At 40.6% G+C, this 20,057-nt stretch overlaps 1 protein-coding gene and 1 long non-coding RNA gene across 2 annotated transcripts; one reads left to right on the forward strand and one right to left on the reverse strand.

Annotated features, from left to right (window-relative positions):
• Positions 1 to 59: 59 nt before the first annotated feature.
• Positions 60 to 4,865, forward strand: LOC126049506 (uncharacterized). The gene is made up of 3 exons (XR_007509213.1): positions 60 to 109; positions 2,840 to 2,909; positions 4,829 to 4,865. It is a non-coding gene; the product is annotated as an uncharacterized LOC126049506 (long non-coding RNA).
• Positions 4,866 to 5,692: 827 nt separating this feature from the next.
• Positions 5,693 to 18,394, reverse strand: LOC126049501 (embryonic protein UVS.2-like). The gene is made up of 11 exons (XM_049825988.1): positions 18,326 to 18,394; positions 18,135 to 18,159; positions 17,088 to 17,225; positions 15,526 to 15,643; positions 14,799 to 14,977; positions 11,038 to 11,119; positions 9,994 to 10,121; positions 8,228 to 8,343; positions 7,569 to 7,794; positions 6,492 to 6,610; positions 5,693 to 5,923 (listed from the first exon to the last, which is right to left on the reverse strand). The coding sequence occupies exons 1-11, from the start codon at positions 18,392 to 18,394 to the stop codon at positions 5,693 to 5,695; spliced, it is 1,431 nt and encodes a 476-aa protein (XP_049681945.1).
• Positions 18,395 to 20,057: the final 1,663 nt, after the last annotated feature.

A 20,057-nucleotide genomic window follows, 5' to 3' on the forward strand; every position in this document is an offset into this window, starting at 1 on the left:
CGCGGCGCGGGGAGACTCCATTTCCCGGCAGGCAGCGCGCCGGGGAGCCCGGCGGCGGGGCTGAGGCGACGGCCGGCTGGTGGATGATGGCGGTGGATTAGTTGGCCTCGTACGTCCTGCGGTGGTGGGTCGGGGACGAGGAGGGCGGAGGGGGGGTCGGCAGCGCCTCTCCCTTGCGCCCCTCCTCACCCGGAGGGCACACGGGGGGGCCTCGGCCTCCCCGCCCGCCAGGGGCCCCCTTGCCCCGGCCTAGCTCTCTTTCTGGGATGTTCCCACAGTAACGAAAGTCACTGTCACTTTTGGATTGGGAGAGGGAGGACCGGCAGGCTGTGTGCTTCATTGGTTTCTTTGAAGCTTTTGCTTCAGCAGTTGCTTACAACACTTTCTCTGCCTCGTACGCCTGCATGCCGTACTCCCGGTACAGCAGACGTAGTTAGTAGGGTGTTGCATTTTTGCACATCAGCTGTCTTTGGGTGTTAATGAGACAAAAAAGTGTATTCTCTAATGCTGACGGGGTTGCGCTCAAGTTACTCTGTTTTTTTTGTCTTAAACCTGTGGTGAGATCCTGGTTCAGAAGAGAAGAAATCTGCCAAGCTGCAAAACTCTGGTTACCCCCAGCCAATACTTCTGCCAGTGTTTGTTTGCACGTCTTTAGGAGTGAATGTCCTACAGTGTTTATAAAAAAGAGTTACCAAGTGTAGTTCTAGGTACCATTGGTTCCCATGAGTCATCTTGTTAATCGTGTGGGTTCGCAATCACATTTTGCATTCCTTCCAGTTTAATAGGTATGTCCACGCTGTAAACACCTACAGAATTAAATTAGGAAACTGACTGATCTATTAAAGGAAGTAAGAGTCATTAATATCTGAATAAAGCTAAATTTAAAAGGGAAAAAAAATGGGGTTTCCCTTCTCAAGCTTTCGGGGGTTTTTAATGCTAAAGAACATTAGAAAGACAACTATAAAACTTGGAAGCTACAACTTTGCAGCTGTCCTGCAATTGTTTTAGAGACTACCTGGAAATTACACGTAATGTAACCATAAAGCAGGGAATTGAAATGTCCTGGTTTCAGCTGGAATAAAGTTAGTTTTCTTCCTAGTATCTGGTACAGTCCTGTGCTTTGGATTTAGGATGAGAATAATGTTGATAACACACAGATGTTTTAGTTGTTGCTAAGCAGTGTTTATAACAAAGTCAAAGACTTTTCAGCTTCTCATACTGCCCTGCCAGCGGAGGCTGGGAGTGCACGAGAAGCTGGGAGGGGACACAGCCAGGACAGCTGACCCCAACTGACCAAAGGGGTATTCCAGACCATATGACGTCATGCCCAGTATATAAACTGGGGGAATTGGCCAGGGGGCACCGTGGCTCAGGGGTTGGCTGAGCATCAGTCAGCAGGTGGTGAGCAACTGTATTGTCCATCACTTGTTTTGTATTTTTATTTTTAATTTTTATTATGTATTATTATTATTATTTTCCCTTTTCTGTCCTATTAAACTGTCTTTATCTCAACCCATGAGTTTTACTTTTTTTCGGATTCTCTCCCCTGTCCCACTGGGAGCGGGGGAAGTGAGCAAGTGGCTGCGCTGTGCTTAGTTGCTGGCTGGGGTTAAACCACCACATAATACAGAATTTACTTAAATAAAAGACTTCATTTGATGTTGTCTTTGCTATCGAGCTGGTCAATGGGATAAGAGGAAGAGGAAATTTCAATCTGAATGTTATAGTGCAGCCTCCCGACTGACAGGTGTAATTTGGAGTTTTAATACGGAATTTGGAGTCTTTAATACAAAATACAAGCAGCGACCCAAAGAACCTTCCTACCCAGAGAGCACCAACAGAGGTGCACGGGAGGGAGCCGGACAGTGAAAGAAATTGCACTTACCTGTTTAGAAGCGCCTCGGCTGAATTTGCCAGATGGAACGGAGGGTCGTGACCAGAGCAGAAGGCCTCATTCTCCAGTGTCTGGAGCAGAGGACCGAGGGACGTTCAGGTTCTGCTGCTGTCCACCAGAGGGGGCCCGGCCCCCGCAGTTCTTCCAGCTCCTGCGCCAGAAGGCCATTTAGCAGCTGAACAGCAGCAGCTTTTCTTTATTTCTTCTCTTGCCTGCAGATGTTCCCCCGTGATAAAGGGAACTCCGATTATTAAAATCCTGTGATGACTTAGCCCATAAGTTTTTCAATTTCTGTTTGAAGTGTAGGAGAGATTAAATGGTATTTGGTTCATATGTCTTCTTGCCAAACTCAGTTGTTGCACAGCAAGTTGTACATTTTCTGTCCTACATAGTTATAGCTGCAAATGCTGTGTTCTTCTCTAACTTGCTGTGAAACTGTGCCCCAGTGTATTAGGCTTGGCCTTGATAATCTTGGGCCTTGATTACTATAATGGAACGCATCTAGAAGTAAAACTTTTGGTCTGAAAAAGTTCAAATTAATTAAAAATGTGGCCGTCTGCCTAAGTCTCCCAGGCTGTAATGTTCCTCCTTGCGGTTCAGTGTACTAAAAAGGGCAGATCATCACCACAGAGAAATTGAAAACTAAGTTTCAGTACTCTCTTGCTGTTTCAGTAGGCTCATTTTCTTATTTTAGATGAGGAACCAACTGTACTATCAGCATGCCAAAAGCTGCCCTTGTTTTCTGTCAGGCATTGGGGTTCAAGTCATGCAAGCAAGAGTCATCTCAACCACAGTTATTTACTTATGTAAGGGAAATGTGTTTTAAATTAAACACAACCCCCTGCCATGATTAGTACATTTCTGTGTGTGTTTCTGTAGTGCTTTATTCCAGGCTGGTTTTCTCCTACAGCAGTAATTGACAGATCTCTGTCCTGGTTCTTACAGATTACAAAAGCATACCACTCAAAGGCCCTGGTTTGCCTCCCAGATAGGAACCTGGACAGTCCCAAAGCAGGTAAGATTGGAATACGTGGACACAAACACTCTCGTCTCTTCCACACACACAGGCTTGTGGAAGCGGGTGTCTCTTAGCACACATCTGGTTTAGTACACAATAAGGTAATACCTGTTTGTGTCATGAGGTATGTACATATATGGGTATACATATACATATTCATCACTGCTAGATTCCTCTGGTTTTTAAGGTTAAATCCTTACATGTTGAGTTTCAAAGGTGGGTTAAGTGAATGCTGAACTTTCATTAGAACCTCTCAAAATCCTCCTATGTTGGTATTTGAATCCTCAACTTTTGGCTATACTGTCCATTGTGTCTACTGGCTGGTCACTCTTAATTCATATATCTCAGAATATGAATGTTAATTGCAAGTTTATAAATTGTTTTTATGTATGGGCAATGCCTGTTGTGGGAGGATTATTGTCAGTTAGATGCAAGTCCCCTTACACTGTGCAGTTGGGTACACCTAAGCTCTTAGCAGGGTTTGTGAATTCTACAGCTTCTCCATTTAAGATTCACAATTAACTGTGGGTGAAAATGAGCAGTAGTCATTATAAGATGCCGTTTACCAGGATGTTTTGTAACTTGCTTCTTCCTGTTTGGTGGGCCACAGATTTATAGATAAGTAATGTGTAACTGAAGTGGAGAGTGCTGGTAGGAAACCAGAGATTTTAGCAATAGAGGAATGCTGAAGGTTTTGATATCTGCAGAGGGTCAGGAGGTGGTTTGGAGCATGTGTGGAAGCTCCAGCTAACGCACATATCCCTTAAGTAAAGTGGTTAACCAAGGACCCCTAACAGAACTCATGAAAAGTGGAACCTTTAGATCTCAGACTGAAAAGCCTTTCCTATGAAAGAGAGAACTTTTTCATCACATTGTATTTCAGCCTGTCTGTAAATTCAGGAATGCATTTCTACATCATTACTGTTGAATTCATGTTTTCAAAACAAATGAGATTGGAGTCTTTAGCCAGGCTGTGTGCCCTTAGGGCTTACAACTTGCCTGCAGGAAGGGCTTGCTTACAAATAAAGCACCCCGATCAAGTCACATTGCCACGTCTCAGACTCCTACTTAAAACCATATTTCTGGGACAAGTTGCAAGACTAATATTCCTATATGCAGTACATTGCTGTTTCAGTATGTTGTTCATGCTCCTTTACCAAATATGGGTGAACATCTAAAACATTGGACCTATATAGAGCCCCACATCAGGCCATGAGAAGGGAATCTAAAGTAATACTCAAGTTACAAAGCTGTTCAGCACTGTATATTTAAAATAGAGACCCATTCAACTTTGTATACAATAACAGTTGTCACGGGTTTATTACTTTTGCACCTCCATGAAAGTCCTCAGACTCGGGGAGAAGAATTAGCTTTTGCACAATCTGAAGTTGAGGTTAAAAATAGAAATAGAGTTTAATTTTCTCTCATGCTGCTGAAATTGTTACATCCTTCAAAAAGGTGCCAATCTAAATAGTGAGCCAAATTAAATGAAGGAATACTTTTTATAGCCAGAAGACAGGAGCTTGTAAGAACTACAAATATTTGCTGTCTGCTGCTCATGCACTTCCCCACCATGATGCAAGCAAGCTCTAGACCCTGATGTCCACAACTTATCAATTATCATTCTTCTGAGGGTGAAAATTAACCAGTGCTTAGAAAGAAAAACATTACAGATCCTTAAAAAACCCCTAAAAGTCAGGATAATTCAAAATTTTCTTGTCTGCTTTCCTAGCACCAGGAAAGCAAATTGGCATTTTCTACATGCTCTTCTTAGCAAAGGCATAATTGCAGCAAGAACTTTTATTATTTATTACATTTTGGCATCTTCCAGTTTGGCACTGGCCTTTAGTTCTGAATACATCAAGTCAATGCAAAGCGTTAGCTGTCTACAGTGGTGATTTCTTTCTCCTCTTCAGATGTCTCCTCAGAGGTGGAAGATTTCTCTCTACAGACAAGGTACTTCACACCTAATATGTTCTCCAAAGTCACTGGCTCCATTTACTGTCAGTGGACTTTGCATTATGTTTTCAGGCCTCATTTAAAAAAAAAAATTCTGGTAATACCTCATGGACAATTTCAATACCTGACTCAGGCCACAGCAAAGTGGCAACAATAGGTGTTTCACTCTTTTCCCTCTCCCTCATTGCTTGTCCTGCCACTCTTAATCATTTCTTTAGTTAAATCTATTCCATGACCTGGTTCATCTCACAGAGGAGTAGTGCAATTCTTTGAGTTGAGATGCTTTACAAACATCCTAGTCTGCACCTTCAGGGTAAAGTGGTGATTTCCAGGCTAAGCTAAGGTGCATATGAACTGTATAAGTGAGCTTGGCTTCAAAGCATAAACCAACATGTGTCTGAAGGTTTTTCTGCATGCATACTGTTAGCATTGGGTAACATTTGTCAGAATACAGGTTAAAGTTAATACACAGCCATATTCTGAAATTATTATGGGCACAGTTTCTAATGCTAGAAGGTCTTGAAAATCTGCTTACATAGTTTCAGTTCTGCTACTGTATTTCATCATGCAACACCAGCAATGGGAATACTATAACAAAAAGCTTACAGACAGAAGCATTCTATGGGCGGGAACACTTTTGTCCCTAATTCACCATGCAAATTACATCACTGTAGATGTAAGACTAAGAGATCAAGCTTCAAGTTTGTTAAAGGTATCAGGGAGCTATATTTTTTTTCTGAAATTGGTGGCGTCTTGACTTTTACCTGTGGCTAGCTGGTCTCTTACTTTCATTCTGTTTTCCAACTCCCGTCTATATAGTACTACCTGCCAAATGTATAACTCATCACAAATCCGGGCAACTCCCAAACTATATCACTGTGAAATTCAACCAGCACAAAGTTCCCAGTGGAAGTAAAGTCTGCAGCCTTCTCTGTCCCACAGTAAGGGCCAACTGCAGGTGATGTAGGTCGGCTTCCATCATGTATGAGCAAGTAGTCATAGATGCATCTGTCACTATCTTCCAGCTCAAAGGATAACATTTTGAGAGATATCTGGAGAAAATACAACCAAAGCACTTTGCTTCCAGGTTATATACTTTTCTCTTATACTTTGTATGTAGCAAGCACAAAAATTCCTTATGTGCAGGCGTCATTTTTTTATTCTGTGTTTGCACCAGATCCTGATTCCATATTGTAATGCAAATTAGTAGCAAATTATTTGCTTAGTTCATCAGCATTTGGATTGGAAGGAGAAGCAAGGAACAGGATTGATCTTGTACACTTTAAATCATTTTCTCTAGAGAAATAGAAAAACACACCTGTGCAATGTTTCAGTTTTCTAGTGGGAACTCTTACCTAGGGATTATTCTGAACAAAGCCTACTGGTGCAAGCTAAATTCATAAGAATTCACATGCATGTGTAAAGGTTTTCCGTTGCTGAACACCTCAGATACCAACATCCAGCACAAGTTCTTAAATTGGATTTTTGTGTTCAAGTTTTTACTCTGAGAACGCCTGCTCAAAAAGTGACATTACAGCTGTTATTCTCCAAGGCAAAAAAGATTCCATTAGAGATCATTAGATCTGATGAAACCCACAGATGAATTAATCTGTCCCTTACCTTGTATCCTACTGGAGAACTGATGACCCAGAAGCATGCCTGGTTTTTGGGGTATTTATTGGGGTAGTTTGGAGAGGTGATGACTCCACTTGAGTCTGTGAAAGTATCTCCACAATTCACTGAGGAGCAAATGAGAAAAACAGAGAAAGGCATATTAACAAGAATATTTTGGCAGTAGAAGTGAGCTTGCTTATTGTATTCTTTTTTCAAGCCAAGAAAAAATGTGCTACCATGAAAATCTACTGCTGAAATACTTTACTTCTTTGCTTAGTATTTGTATCAGCAGCTATATTGAAGGAACCAAAAACATGGCTGCTAAATAACCTTTGGAGGACAGGAAACAGCTGCATCTAAAGCTCTATCTGTCTTTACAATTGAGAGTTACCATATTAGCATAGCATTCTAATGGTACTAACTTACTGCATTTTCAGAAAATAGTTAGCTCAAGTATTCAAGATAGCATTATCAAGCTAGATCTAATGCTATCTAGAAATGACTCCATCAAGACTAATGCAAAAAGAGTAAAGACTTCTTCAATTTATGCTTTAAAAAAGTTTGCATTTTGAGTTGAAATAAGGCAATAACAAGTTATTTGGGCTTCTGCCTTCTAACTGAAAGCATGTTGCAACACAATAGAATTTTATCCAGCAGTCCATAATGCATTTTTCTGTTCATAAAACAGACACCCCTCAAGTGACTACAGTAGACATGGTGTTTCATATAACATAACAAAAACCTTTAATTCAGAAAGTGCAAGTTACCCAAGGTTAGTACCTCTCACATTGCATTAAATGCCACAAAATCTTGAATAGCATAACGCCCAGATGTGAAGAGGCTCTCAGAAGAACGTGAGTGGGTTCTCAGGATTACTAACATGAGACCCATACAACATTCCAGTTTGTGTTTCCTGCTAACCTTCAGCCCCATCATTGCCTAGCCTTCTGCATTAGCAATTGCTATGGAAGTGTAAAGAATAACAGAAAAAAACTACTCTGGAGTACACGTTCAAAATTTTCAGTTCTTCCATACAAATACTATTAATGCTGTTCTCCAAGCTCTGAAAAGGAGTGTTCGTACCCCTGTGGTAGGAGGCTCTGAATCCTGTGGCTGTAATGCTCTCGTCACTTGTAAACTGTATCAGCATTGTTGATCCAGATGCCACTAAGGAGGGCAGTGGTCCCTTCCCACAGTATTTGTCCAGCAAGACAGGGGAATTCTTGCTGTTTCCATTGTAAATTTTTATATAGTCAGAAGAACAGTCTGAGGAATGCTGGAGATCAAAAGCCTCAAACTGCAGGAAAATCTCAAGAAACAAGAAAACAGATGTTGGATTTAATGCTATACACAGGGAAAGATTGAAACCATCTAATTTTTATGAAGTGAGCTAGGACTTCATATTCATTTTACTATCCATATATCACTGAAATTTTACTTATAAAAAGAGCATAGAATTTCACCTAGCTATCCTGTTACTGAGCCCAGTGATTGATGTTTGACTATTGCTTGTCTTTGAAAAGCCATCCAATCTTAACAGGATAAAAATCAAGTTAAATAATGCATCTGATAGCCTTAATAAGTCTTATGAAAATTGTTGAGACTATCTTTTCATTCACTGCATAACAAAATAAATGTCTTGGTCCACGAAAATTACTCCCAGAGGGTAGTCATAATAATGAAATAATGCTGTGTAGCCTTGACACCGTGGTTCAAATCTTTTTTCTCCTAATAAAAATTACCTTACTTCGACGGATGCGGATCAACCACAGGCAGTTGCTATTGTTCGGGTATGGGGATGGGTAATTGACAGAGGAGAACGAGCCTTTGGATTTAGGCAACACATTGCTACAGCAATCTGAAGGGAAGAACCAAACAGTATTGAAGAGAATGAAAACTGCACAAAAATCTTCCAGAATTGCCTGACAAGGCTCTCCAACCATTTGCATCAGTCAAGCTTGTAAAAGAGAAACGAATTATTATTCATTCAAAACCTGTGAGTGGAATAAAGCTAGTTAAGGTACTTACCTGCTTCAGCTACTGATGTTTTTTTAAAGACAGTAGGGCTTCACCCACATATTTTAGTTTACTATAAAAGGCCTGTATCTTTCATGAACTTTCTTAACCTCAATCACAGGAGTAGTTTCAATGACATTAGTATATTAATTCCCATCAGTAAATGTGTGTGTATTCATAAGTGTATGCAAAAATCAAGCTTGAAAACTAGATTCCATCAAAGCAAAGATGGGTAGTCACTGCGATAAAACAGTAACAGAGAGCACTGAAGTCAAGCTACAGACCTAGTGACTGGTATACAAAGTCTGATCTCATCTATCTTTCATTGTTCCACATGTAGCCTTCATTTATTGCAGCATGTGTAACTCCCCAAATTACAAAATATGAATATATGACATCTGAACATATGAATTTATGATATTTTTCTTTTGCTCCCTACTTTTCCTGAGATGACTGGACTTTTTGTCCTTTTTTTTAGCCCTGAAGTTTTTATCTTTTTTTTTAAATTTAGCCCTTTTCTTCCAAAACATACAGATCTAATTATAAAAATTATGTAATAATGGTATTGAAGTGTGACTCATTCCCAGCCCCACTAATCAAGAATAAATATCATTAAATAGTTGTTATCGCTGTCTTTGAGACCATGAGAGACACTTAAATTGTAAACCTGTCTTATCTGAAGTTAAGAATTTGGGAGGAACCACTCTCAGCAATGTTTTCTGTACCTAACTATCCAACTGAAGGAATGCTGATTCCCACTAATTACTGGTGTTTGTTTAACTAAGTTCTGTTTATTTAACTAAGTTCTAACACAATTCAGAGCAGAATTTGGTACACTAATATTTAGGCCTCGTTAATGTTTCTGCTCTTTTGGTGGAAACTAATTGAATAACTTCTCAGAAAAGTCAAGTACCGTATAAATCAATTAGCCTATATACTAGGAGTCGAGGCAAAATGCGTGCATTGCAGGAGCATGTTTGGTGTTTTACCTGCGTTTTGTGCATCTCAACTGATTCCCTGCAAAGAGCTGTTCTGATCAGCATAAATGGAAACCATACTTAGTGCCCTGCAGTCATTTTCTAATTGAAAAAAATCACAAACCTGCTGGCACTACTGATGCACATGACTAAGCTATAATCATGGCTCAGGACAGTTTACGTGCTTTGCAACCTTCAGAGCTTTCCTGAAATGAGAAGTTGACAGAGGTAGCAACTATGATTTCTCTGATGGGTTTTGCTTATGTCAAAGAGCAGGGACTAGGTGAGGTTAACCCAGAATGACAGTGAATTATTGAAAGTAAATTGTCCTTTCCAAGAAGGCAGCAGCTTGGAACAGGAGCAGGTTTGTTTCCACACACATACCAGCCCTCTTGTAGGGCTAGGGAGAGATGTATGGAAAGGACTGTGGGCTGAGATCCTTTGGGGGATGTCTGACAGTGCCTACAGAGATCAGCTATATAAGGATTCACATGCCTTCGATCTGCAGCACTTACTGCACTTGTAGAGCTTGTTGATTTTTGCCACATCCAAGTTACTCAGGCCTTCTCTCTGCCCAATGGGTACAGAAGGGTCAGGAACTGGTACAATAGTTGGCTTCCCTGGAGTGCTGGAGAAATCATACCTGTAGAAATAAGGAAATCACATTTCTAGATCACTTCCCTTAAACAGTGAAGTTCGCTAACTGCATAATCATATTCATGTACCACATGCACAGAATGTCAATGGAAAAGGGCAAGAAGCTTTTCAGAGACCAGTTAGTCTTCCCTGAAGAGGACCAGCATGGCAGCCATTTTGTGTGCAGCAGATGAAAGCAAGAAACAAGAAAAAGCTGCACCGTCCTGAGTGAGGAGAGCTTTTGCCAATGTCCTGGCAAAATTAACTGAATCCCACCTTCACGGTTCCAGAGGCAGAGGAGCAGGAATAGTTCTGTCTCATCTACTAATTGTTTATTTGCTATCTGCCATTTCCTGCCTCCTGCTAGACAAGTTTTATTTCACGTCTTTGTTCAGAAGTTGTTACTTGCTAGTGGAAATAAAGGGGAAGGTACATGATACAAGCTTGTACATTACGGACTAAAATGCAGCCTTAGACAGTGTTCCTAGATTAATATGAGGCAGCACATGACATCTTAATGATATAAAAAAATTCCGTCTTTCTTCTCTCTGTACCTAAACATTGTTGTCTGTGATCAGCTGTTACTACATTAATGAAATCATATAGACATCAGAACTATTTTAGATCAGTGACTCAGAAGATTTAGACTTTGGACCATAGCCATGTCAAAGGCCTTTAGCAAGAGGCAGGAGTACAGTGAAAGAAAACGTTGTCCTAATTTTTTCTTCTATCCATATCAACTCTGTTTTCCAGGAATCCTGCTGATAAAGGAAGTATGTTTACCCTTAATTATTTCCATTCACTCAATTTTAAGTGAACAGCAAAAGTCATTCCCTGCACAGAGAAATTCCTTCTTCCTAGATCTGAGCAGAAGATCTGAAAGCTGTTTGCTCTTTTGAAAGACATTTCAGAAAACAACTTACGCGCCATAGTGCATCACTGAAGAGTAGTCATAGGGAAGGCCCAGATTTTTGGAATTCACTTTTCCAAAATTCCCTTGTTCCCCTGTAAGGTAGGAAAGCAACATTTCAGAACAATTATTGCTGCTCTAATAGTACACTGCCTGCTGTCATAATCCTAAGAGTAATTTAGGATACGAATAACTGGTTCTCTTGAGATCTTGGATCTATCAAAACTACCAGAACCTTTTGAAGCCCATGGGAACCCATTTTCACTCAGTCTAGTAGGTTTCAGAATATAAAGCGAATCTCTTCAAGCAAAGGTATTCATCTGTCCGTCTTCATTAGAGTGTCTCCAAATATATTTCAATGTATTATCTTGAACATTATAAGCATCCAACCTATGTCCCTAAAGCCGCATCATGTCTTGAGAGGGAAATCTGGCTGACCACCTAGATCAAAAATTCAGAGGTATGTTTGGGTGACCACCACCTTGTCTTGCTGAGTCCTTGCACCAAAGGGTTGTAAGACCACAAAAGAAAGGGATACAGCTTGCCTGTTACTTGCCCCAAAGAACATGTTATCAGCCATGTTCTGGCTTTTTCTCTGGTCAAACCCGTCAGCAGTGACTACAGTGAAGTGGTATGACTCACATGAAGCACAGGAACTCAGTAAGATCAGCTGGAAACATTCTGTTTGAATATAGCTGCTGATCATCTCATCACTTTTAATCTCTTTAGCCTTAAAAAGCCCATATGAGGTAAGAAAGCATTACACTGATACAGGACTGGGGCCCAGAGACACAAACTGGAATTCATGTCACCTAGCTTTATTTCTCTAAGTTAGACACTGAAGCTATTCATCAAGGCTCCCAGGACAGTCGGAGGAGAGGGAGAGAAAGAGAGACACAGTTGGAGGGAGTTTCATCTGAAGGCACCTATTTCTCTCCATTGGCAGGACAGCATGAATACAAATTGCACCCTGTGTCTCTTGTCCATGGTAAGACAGGCAAACAAGCAATTTCAGAGCAGGGAGCTGAATGCAGTCAGCCTGGCCTCGAGGCTAATGCCCTGAGCACTCCTTTCCAGTTCAACATCTGTACCTTCATTATTGTAACTAGTGGTTTGTAAACCACAAACCATCTGGACAAGAGTTCAGGGCTGGATGCTTGTCAGAAAAAATCTCTGGAGTCTGCACAACTTGGCTGGCAGGCTTGCAATCAGACCCAGTCTCTTCCAGTAATGTCCTTCAGCGCTGGTCCCAATGAGGGCTAGGAAATGCAAAGAGAAGCTTCAAAATCCTGAATTATAGAAAGTTTGGGGGTAAACATGACTTCGGAGCCTTTCATGGCTCAAAAACTCAGTTAATGCTCGAACTGGTTCTCAACAGCATTAGCTTTCCTGACTCTGTTAGGTTTTTATCTCAGTTCCTCTTATCTGCTATACTGACTTCAGAAGGAATTATCAGCAAGTGCACAGCTTCTTTTGAGGTGATGAATAGAGAACACAGTTCAAATGCAGTGAAACATTTAAGCATATGGCTACTGTTTGGCACATAAGTGCTTTGCTGAATTGGTTTGCTAAAAAAGAAAAAGTAACAGCAGCCTGGCTGGACAGAGGTGCTGCCAGCAAACTAGTGTCTGCCTCATCACATGCCAGAGAGATTTGGCTGTCTAGACCTGCACACGTGTGGGGACTTAACCCATCTTTTCCACTCTAAAAAAAACCCTACCTCTGCCAGAATCTAAGTGTAATGACTCAGAAGAGCTGAAAAGGAAGCTTTGGCTGAAGACTCTGAATACATTTTTTTCCCCTGAAAGTTTGGGAAAAACAAGCTGAGTTTCAAGTAGCTAAGTGGACAGCAACCGATCAGGCAGCATTTTGTCAAAACAAAGAAGTAGGATGGCTTCCAAGGTGAATTGCTGGGTAAAAACAAAACCCAGCAAACATCCACAGTACTGCAGTCCTGGCAAGAGAAAAACATCTTGTGTGGGAGAGCTGGGAAGCTGCAAAAGGTCTTGAGGTCTAGTTCTGCATCACTGAGGTCAGTGGGAGCTCTGCCATCAGCACTGTTAACAGCAGCATGTTTTTACAGGAGATGTACGCTAACAGTCCTCATGAACATAGCTGTGTTTCTTCATTTCCTTTTCCCTGCATATCTTTGCATTTTTCCCTACAGTGCTTGCGCTGCACACACTCTGCATTCTGACTTCCTTGTGATGCCAATCTTCTCAGCCTCCATGCCTGGTGAATGCTGTTAAAACACTGAAGATAGACACCGTCTCCTTTTGCATAGTCTTGTCTTCTTCACCTCTTCCCCTTCTTTTATCCTTTCATGATACTCTGTCTAAATCAGAGCTTGGTTACATCTGTGTCCTTTAGAAATGATGACATCTGAACCTGTGGACTTCTTCCTGCAAAACTAGTGTAAGATTTTATGTGTGTCTAGTATCTTTGGTATAACTTCATGTTTTCAACTCCTCTTTCCTAGCACATCCTTTGATAGCATTTCAAAAGTGGCACACCCTTGTTGTACAATGGCAAGCAATTCATAGCAAAATCACACTTTAACACTAGAGCTGAAACCTCAGTAAAGAACAGCACAAATGGAATTTACTTAGGATATCACAGGAATAGCTGAAAAAAGTTTGGAGAACAGCATGTTAGGAATTTGCAATAAAACCAATTAAGTTCCATCTGGAGAAAAAGATAGATATATCTTCAACTGTGCATGACAATGAAGAACTGAATATCTTATTTTTTGAAGAGACTTATTAGAATTTGGTATTCAATTGTCCAGCCTCATCTACTATTATTTTCTATAATGAACTAAGTACACTATTATCTTTTTACAATTGTTGTGGGTTGTCCAGCCCTCTCATAGCTGTCAGACAAGTGATTCCTTGCATCCTTTCTTCCCCTACTTTCCTTATATCTACGACTTTCTGGCTTTCCCTGGGACATCCTACCATTCTCTCTACCCTCCCCTTCCCAGAGCCTGGAGCTCTATATATGCTCCTGTATTCCCAGCACACAGATCAAGGGCACGTGCCCAAACTATTCATCCTGCATTCCTTTCCCTAAATAACATTCACCTCTTTTCTCCCTACAGATTTACCAGTCCTGATAGCTCCCCATTGCTTCATCTTTTCATGGCAGTGTATATTATTCTCTCCTCAAGGAGGAAATAATTGCAGTCCTTCCTCTCACGTCATGCCAGGTCCCAGAATTTTGCACATGCTAGTGGTTGCATGTGCTTCCATTCTGTCCACATTCAGTCCCTTGTTCATCTACATTTTAGGCTATGTGCATTTCACTGCCAGTGCCAGGATGCCTACCTGCTGCCTTCCCTATTTCCATGGCTTTCCTGAAGGCAGAGTTGCTGTGTGATTCCCCACCATGATCTCTGAATATTATGTTTCACCCCACCTCAGCTAAAAGTCCCATAGTCTTGCCTTCTGGCCAAGTCTTTGCAACAACATTTTGCATTCCTGATGATCTTAGTATTTTGGAGATAAGGTGAGTCTGGGCTCAAGATGGCAATCAAGATAAGAACATAGAGCTACTTTTAGGCTGCATCTGCCTTGGAGGACCACACTAACGTAGTTGTAGCCACAGAAATTCCCCTAGTACAAACACTGAACAAGAAATTCCATCACAGTGAATGTGCTGCTGCTGCAATTCAGTCAGCATTAATCATGATTCTTATTTGCATTGCTGTTCACAGGAGAAACATTCTCCTTTATCTGAAAGTATGAGTTTTCTCTTAAGATTTAGTGGACATACCTGCCACAATGTGTTCCCACATAATCTTGACAAACCTGTCCCGATCACTCCGTGCCTGTTCGTGGATGAAACCCAGTGCATGGTTCATTTCGTGCTGAATTGCTCCTTTATCCATGCAACCATTTTTCACCAGGCCTACTGCTTGACGTCCTCCAATTTTTCCAAAGTAAGACCAGCAACTAAGAATAGGCAATCAATAACCAAAACAATCACATTCAGCAAATACAAAGAAATAGATACACTGATTATGCCACCAAGGACCTCCAGATGTGCAGTCACAGAAAAGGACATGCAAATAGTCACTGGTGTGAGAAATCTAGGCTTCCGAAAGCTGCCAAACTACATAGGGGGAGAAATAAAGCCTTTGTAATGAGTATGGCAAATTTTAAGACAGTAAAATGGCTATATCAAACTAAGATGAAGAAGTTTAAGTAGTTAAGCAAAGAACCTGAAACAATTCTACTTCTTTAAATTTTTACAACAATTAAGGAAAATATTTCATTTTTAATTATACCCCATTATCTTTAAGTCCACACACACATTTATTCCTAGAGCCTATTAACTGATGTAACTACTAGTATATCTAAAGAAAAATGAAATATTGTACCTGCTCTCTGAATCTTGACTGCTAGGATTAAAAAAGGCAATTACTTAAACCCACATTAAAACAGAAAAGAAGCTGAAAGACCTTCTGAGTGTTTCCACTCCCAGGAGACAGGGAGCTTACCTCTGCCCACGTTCAACATACACGTAGTCTGTTTCTGTAGTGCGATTTACAAACTGCACACAGGTCAATGTGGAGATCTCTTGCAGAGCGTCAGCAATCCAAGACCTCTCTGTCATTGCTAGAAAGAGGAGAAGGCCAGGAGAATTCTTCCTTGGTTAGTCAAAACCCCGGTGCATTGATGGGGTGCATTCCTTTAAAACTTCACAGCACTTGTTAGCTTTTTATCATACTAGTATAATAAAAAAAGGGCACAGAGCCTTCAGATGTTCAAGTTGATTGGACTTTTAAGGGGAAATGTAAGAATTATGGTTGGCCCTTATGCATATTCTATAGGAGACAGCTGATGGAAGGCAAAAGACTGGCATTGTTTCTTCCATTAGACAGAACAGAAAAAAATGAAATGGTTTCAGATCCAAATAGTTGGATTAAAGTATGCCAGGTGAGCCATCTGACCATAGCTAAGCACCAAAACCCTATTTTGTTTATCAGAGATAACAAATGTCTGCTACACACCCCTTGGAATCACTTAAGACAGCCAGCGTTCAGAGGCTCTGAAGATCACAGTGTTTCTATTCAGGTACCAAATAAAGATAAGAGTGTTTATCTGCTTTTGAACATTTTGGCCTAATTTGGCTTCCTCAGTTATGAATTATCTACAAATGATTTGTATCTCCATTTCCTCATCTTTAAAGTCTGGAGAGAGAGAGGTAGACTGAATAACCTTCACCTAACCACAAGAGTATATGCTGCAGTTCTAGAAGTACATGGGCAGAGGAACAGCCTAGGTAACACGGAGACTGGGCTTTCCTCAGCTCAAATGATAACACAGATTCCCTTTCCCCAAGAATGGGAATCAGGCGCAGGCTGTATTTCACGTCCATGCCATTTTCTCTCAAGGTAAGATCTTTCAAGAAGGGTCTGTATGGAAGCCTCAGTCCAAAGAAGCCTCAGCAGAGGAGAGATGGAAGACCTGCACAGCCCAGATGAAGTCTTCTGGAACAAAATTTTCTAGATTAAGGCATCAGTCCTGCAGCCTTTTGCACAGGACAGAGCTATTGCCTGACCAGAGGGAAATAATAAGGGAAAAAATATCTCCAAGGATTTTTCCTCCATTTTTGCCTCTACAGGATTTCTAGAGCAGGAATATTTCTGAGACATTTGAAAGAAAATTACAGTGTTCAAAAAAGTGCTCCTAGTGGTAATTTTGACAAAAATAAATTCATAATGTGAACAAATTATTTTTCTTCTTCTGTACTTGTTAAATATCAAAGTGCATTGTAGCTAGCAGGAATGAGCTAATATTTGTAATTAAAATTAATTATCTGGTATTTATATAGCAACTACTGCCCAAGTAACCACATATTTTAGTGTCTGTAATGGAAATGTTTGGAGTCTTAGCCAAACTACCATAGGACTAACAGATTAGCAAAAGAGACATGTCAATAAATTCTCATTTGGACAAAGATTGCTTTTGGTGCATGCCACAGAAACATAAAATAACAGAGAGTATAGGGACTGGAAGATCAATGCTAACTTTACAGCATCCATTTGCATACACTCACAGAAATCAGAAGAGATGTTAATTGGAACCTTGACTAGTCCATCTTGTGACTTGGGCCATAAACAACTCTCACAATTAATTGCACTGCGTCGTCCTCTTCTCAAGAGTATGTCTCCTTCATACACAACTATTTCACTACCTGGCAGATGAAGAAAATAAAGAACATACAAGGCACTGAGAAGGCAAATAGATGTGCAAAAGGGAGATGAGAGGTATACACCTAAGCAAGCAAGCTTTTGTACCTTTGGAAATTTCTTTCACTGAAGTTCATTTCCCAATAAGGTGAAAAGGGTTAGTAAATTAAGACTGGGTGAATCTAGCATTCACAATATGATAAGACTGGTCAGGTCTGCCTTACTTCCTTAATATTAATATAGATGTCATAGTGCAGCTGTAATCAAAGTCATGACTAAATATATTTTAGCTTAAGAAGCTTTGGGAGCCTTCAGGGTGGAAGGCTAAGTATTGTAAGTCATTGTTCTCTTCATTAGAGCTTGTGGAATTAAAGAAAAATCATAACTGACCTCTGTAAAAATGGGATGAATCATACAAAAGAAATGACTATTTTTATCATGCATATTGAATGCATGCAAGTTATTAATTTCCAGGTTAATTTGACAGAAGACATTGTGACATGCTCGTCAGTTCTGACACCAAAATACTTGGAATACATTTCTCACAGACAAGAGCCATTGGTTATTATGCCAAAAACGTGCAATAGTCTTGGGTACAGCAGCAGGGAAGTGTCTTAAATCACATAGGAAAGAAATCAAAATGAAAAGTATTCTGATTTGCTGAGGCTACATATGGAAAAGAACATTCCTTGTAGCAATTGCTCAATAAGTCTTCTTAATTTCTTTATCACAGCAGCATAAATAGTCACACTAAATGAGACTTTAAAACATATCTGAATTCTGTGAATTGTTTTCCACTGATGCTGGAAAACATTTTCAAAGAGAAAAATATACCAAATAATGAGAATGAGGTATAGAGAAGAAGTCCCACCAAAATCTACAGTTATTTATATAATAATTACAATCAAACTCACCTAAGTCATTGTTTCTTGTAGCTATCTGGGGGGAAAAAAAAAGCATATCTGTTAATACATGCTTATCTCCATAGCAGAAAATTTCTATCATGTAGAATCACAGCAGTAAAAGTTTGTAACTAATTTTAAGATCATCAGAGCAACTCAGCAGCAGCAATGTAAATTCTCAACATCTGAGAGCAGGGACGCACCTGGACAGGTTTACTTAGTGCAAAGCTATAGAGAAATGCTAAATGAGTTGGCAGAAGAAAGTACTTCATCTTCAAGTTTCCAAGATGATCTTCTCTGCTCTGCAGCTCAGTTCTCAAAGCTGTGGTTAGTTTACTTGGGGCAAGTTTTATGGGAAAGCTGCTGCTGTTTTTAACAAGTGTAACAAAATTAGATAACAAGAAGTATTCTCACAAAACAAACAAGCTGCGGGACCTCTCAAGAGAATTTCCAGGCTCTCATTTCTTATTTATCTTCAGAAAACAGAGGAAGTGGAGCAATAGGAAAGAAAATCCAGCAACCTTACAGTGACTCATCTTTAATTCTGTGAAGAACCCATGAGCTGCTGCAGGTCCCCTTGCTGCTGACCAAGGGACAGGATATCTGGTAGCAGTCTGTTTACAGCAAAACTCAATGTCAGGGAACTCTTTGATCCATCCACACTGACTACCTGTCCTAGAAACAAGTTAGCTTGCTGCCAGGAGCCACCCCGCTCTGCAGAGCCCATCTGTCAGCCCGTCCCCTCTGTGCAGAGCTCTCAGCCAGGCACTGCTGGCCAGGAGCACTGGAAATCCGTTGGAGCCACAGACAAATCTGATTGTTGGTTGAAATTGTTTTTCCAATACCGTATCTTGCAATATAATCATCACTGGCAGCGATCGTGTGTCTTTCTGGAGTCTACAAGTAAAAACCACCAGCTCCCAGAATTTTGGCTTCCCACCTTCTGGGAAGCCCTCCTTCCTTTGATGTCCAGGAATAGAAACAAGCCTAGAAAGGCAGGCTGAATCCTAGAAAACCCACACTGTAAGAGTAAGTTGCACAATGGGAATATTCATGTTGAAGCCGCACGAACACCACCATAGGCAGGCAGATGTTGTTTTCTCCTCCCAGCTTGAGCCCCTGCACAAATACCTGGGTGCTATAGAAAATCCTAAGGATTTTCTGCATCAAATCTTTAAGAAACAAGCAAGAAAACCTTTGGAATTGTCCGCAAAGGCAAAATTCAGAGGAATCTATGTGGTTCACAGCAGATCAAGATGGCAGAGGGTACCTTTCCAGATAGATGTATGGGCTGGTCCTTTGTTTTTAAGGAGTATTTGCTACAAAAATTTTAGCTGATATTATGTAAAGCTTTGCTACTAGTATTTTCATTTTACCCTACTAATAGTTTGTTCCTAAACTTTCTAAAATATTCCACATTTCTGTAACTTCCACAATTCATCTACAGTTACATTTCCATGTAGATTATACTGCAATAACAAGGTGCAGACATAAAGGACCACTTTTGCTTTGGCTGATAGGAGGATGAAGTTCAGAAGCCCTCATTAATTCATTACACCGGTAACCAGAGGTCCTCCCGTACAGTTCTGAGCAACCCGTGTGTCTATTCAAGATCAAGTTGAAACGAGAGACAGAGGGAGTCACAGGAGCACATTTCTGCTGCTACACATCACAAAATGACAGGGAAGAGAGAAGTTATTAGACAATAAAAGCAAGAGAACAAGACCAGATCACTGTGCAGAGCCTGGAGTTGGGTCACTCCAGGCATGCAGCAAGGAGGGACACAAGGGACCTCTGAAGTTCTGCCATGCAGATTTGCATATTCATTCCAGGGAAGGCTGCAATACCTTACTGACTCCAGTGGCAGACCACAGACCAGAGCAACCCTTGAGTCAGGAGATCTGTCCCATGGTTTAATTCATTTTCCTGACTGCC

This window comes from Accipiter gentilis, chromosome 22 (genome assembly GCF_929443795.1).
Source record: "Accipiter gentilis chromosome 22, bAccGen1.1, whole genome shotgun sequence".
NCBI classification, from domain to species: Eukaryota; Metazoa; Chordata; class Aves; order Accipitriformes; family Accipitridae; genus Astur; species Astur gentilis.

Excerpts from the sequence above, each read along its gene's own strand:
- LOC126049501 (XM_049825988.1), bottom strand. The coding sequence starts at position 18,394 with ATGAAGTACTTTCTTCTGCCAACTCATTTAGCATTTCTCTATAGCTTT. Across the intron at positions 14,978-15,525 it reads TATGTTGAACGTGGGCAGAG|TTGCTGGTCTTACTTTGGAA; the intron begins GTAAGCTCCCTG and ends GCCTATTCTTAG. Across the intron at positions 7,795-8,227 it reads TCCGCATCCGTCGAAGTAAG|ATTTTCCTGCAGTTTGAGGC; the intron begins GTAATTTTTATT and ends TTGTTTCTTGAG.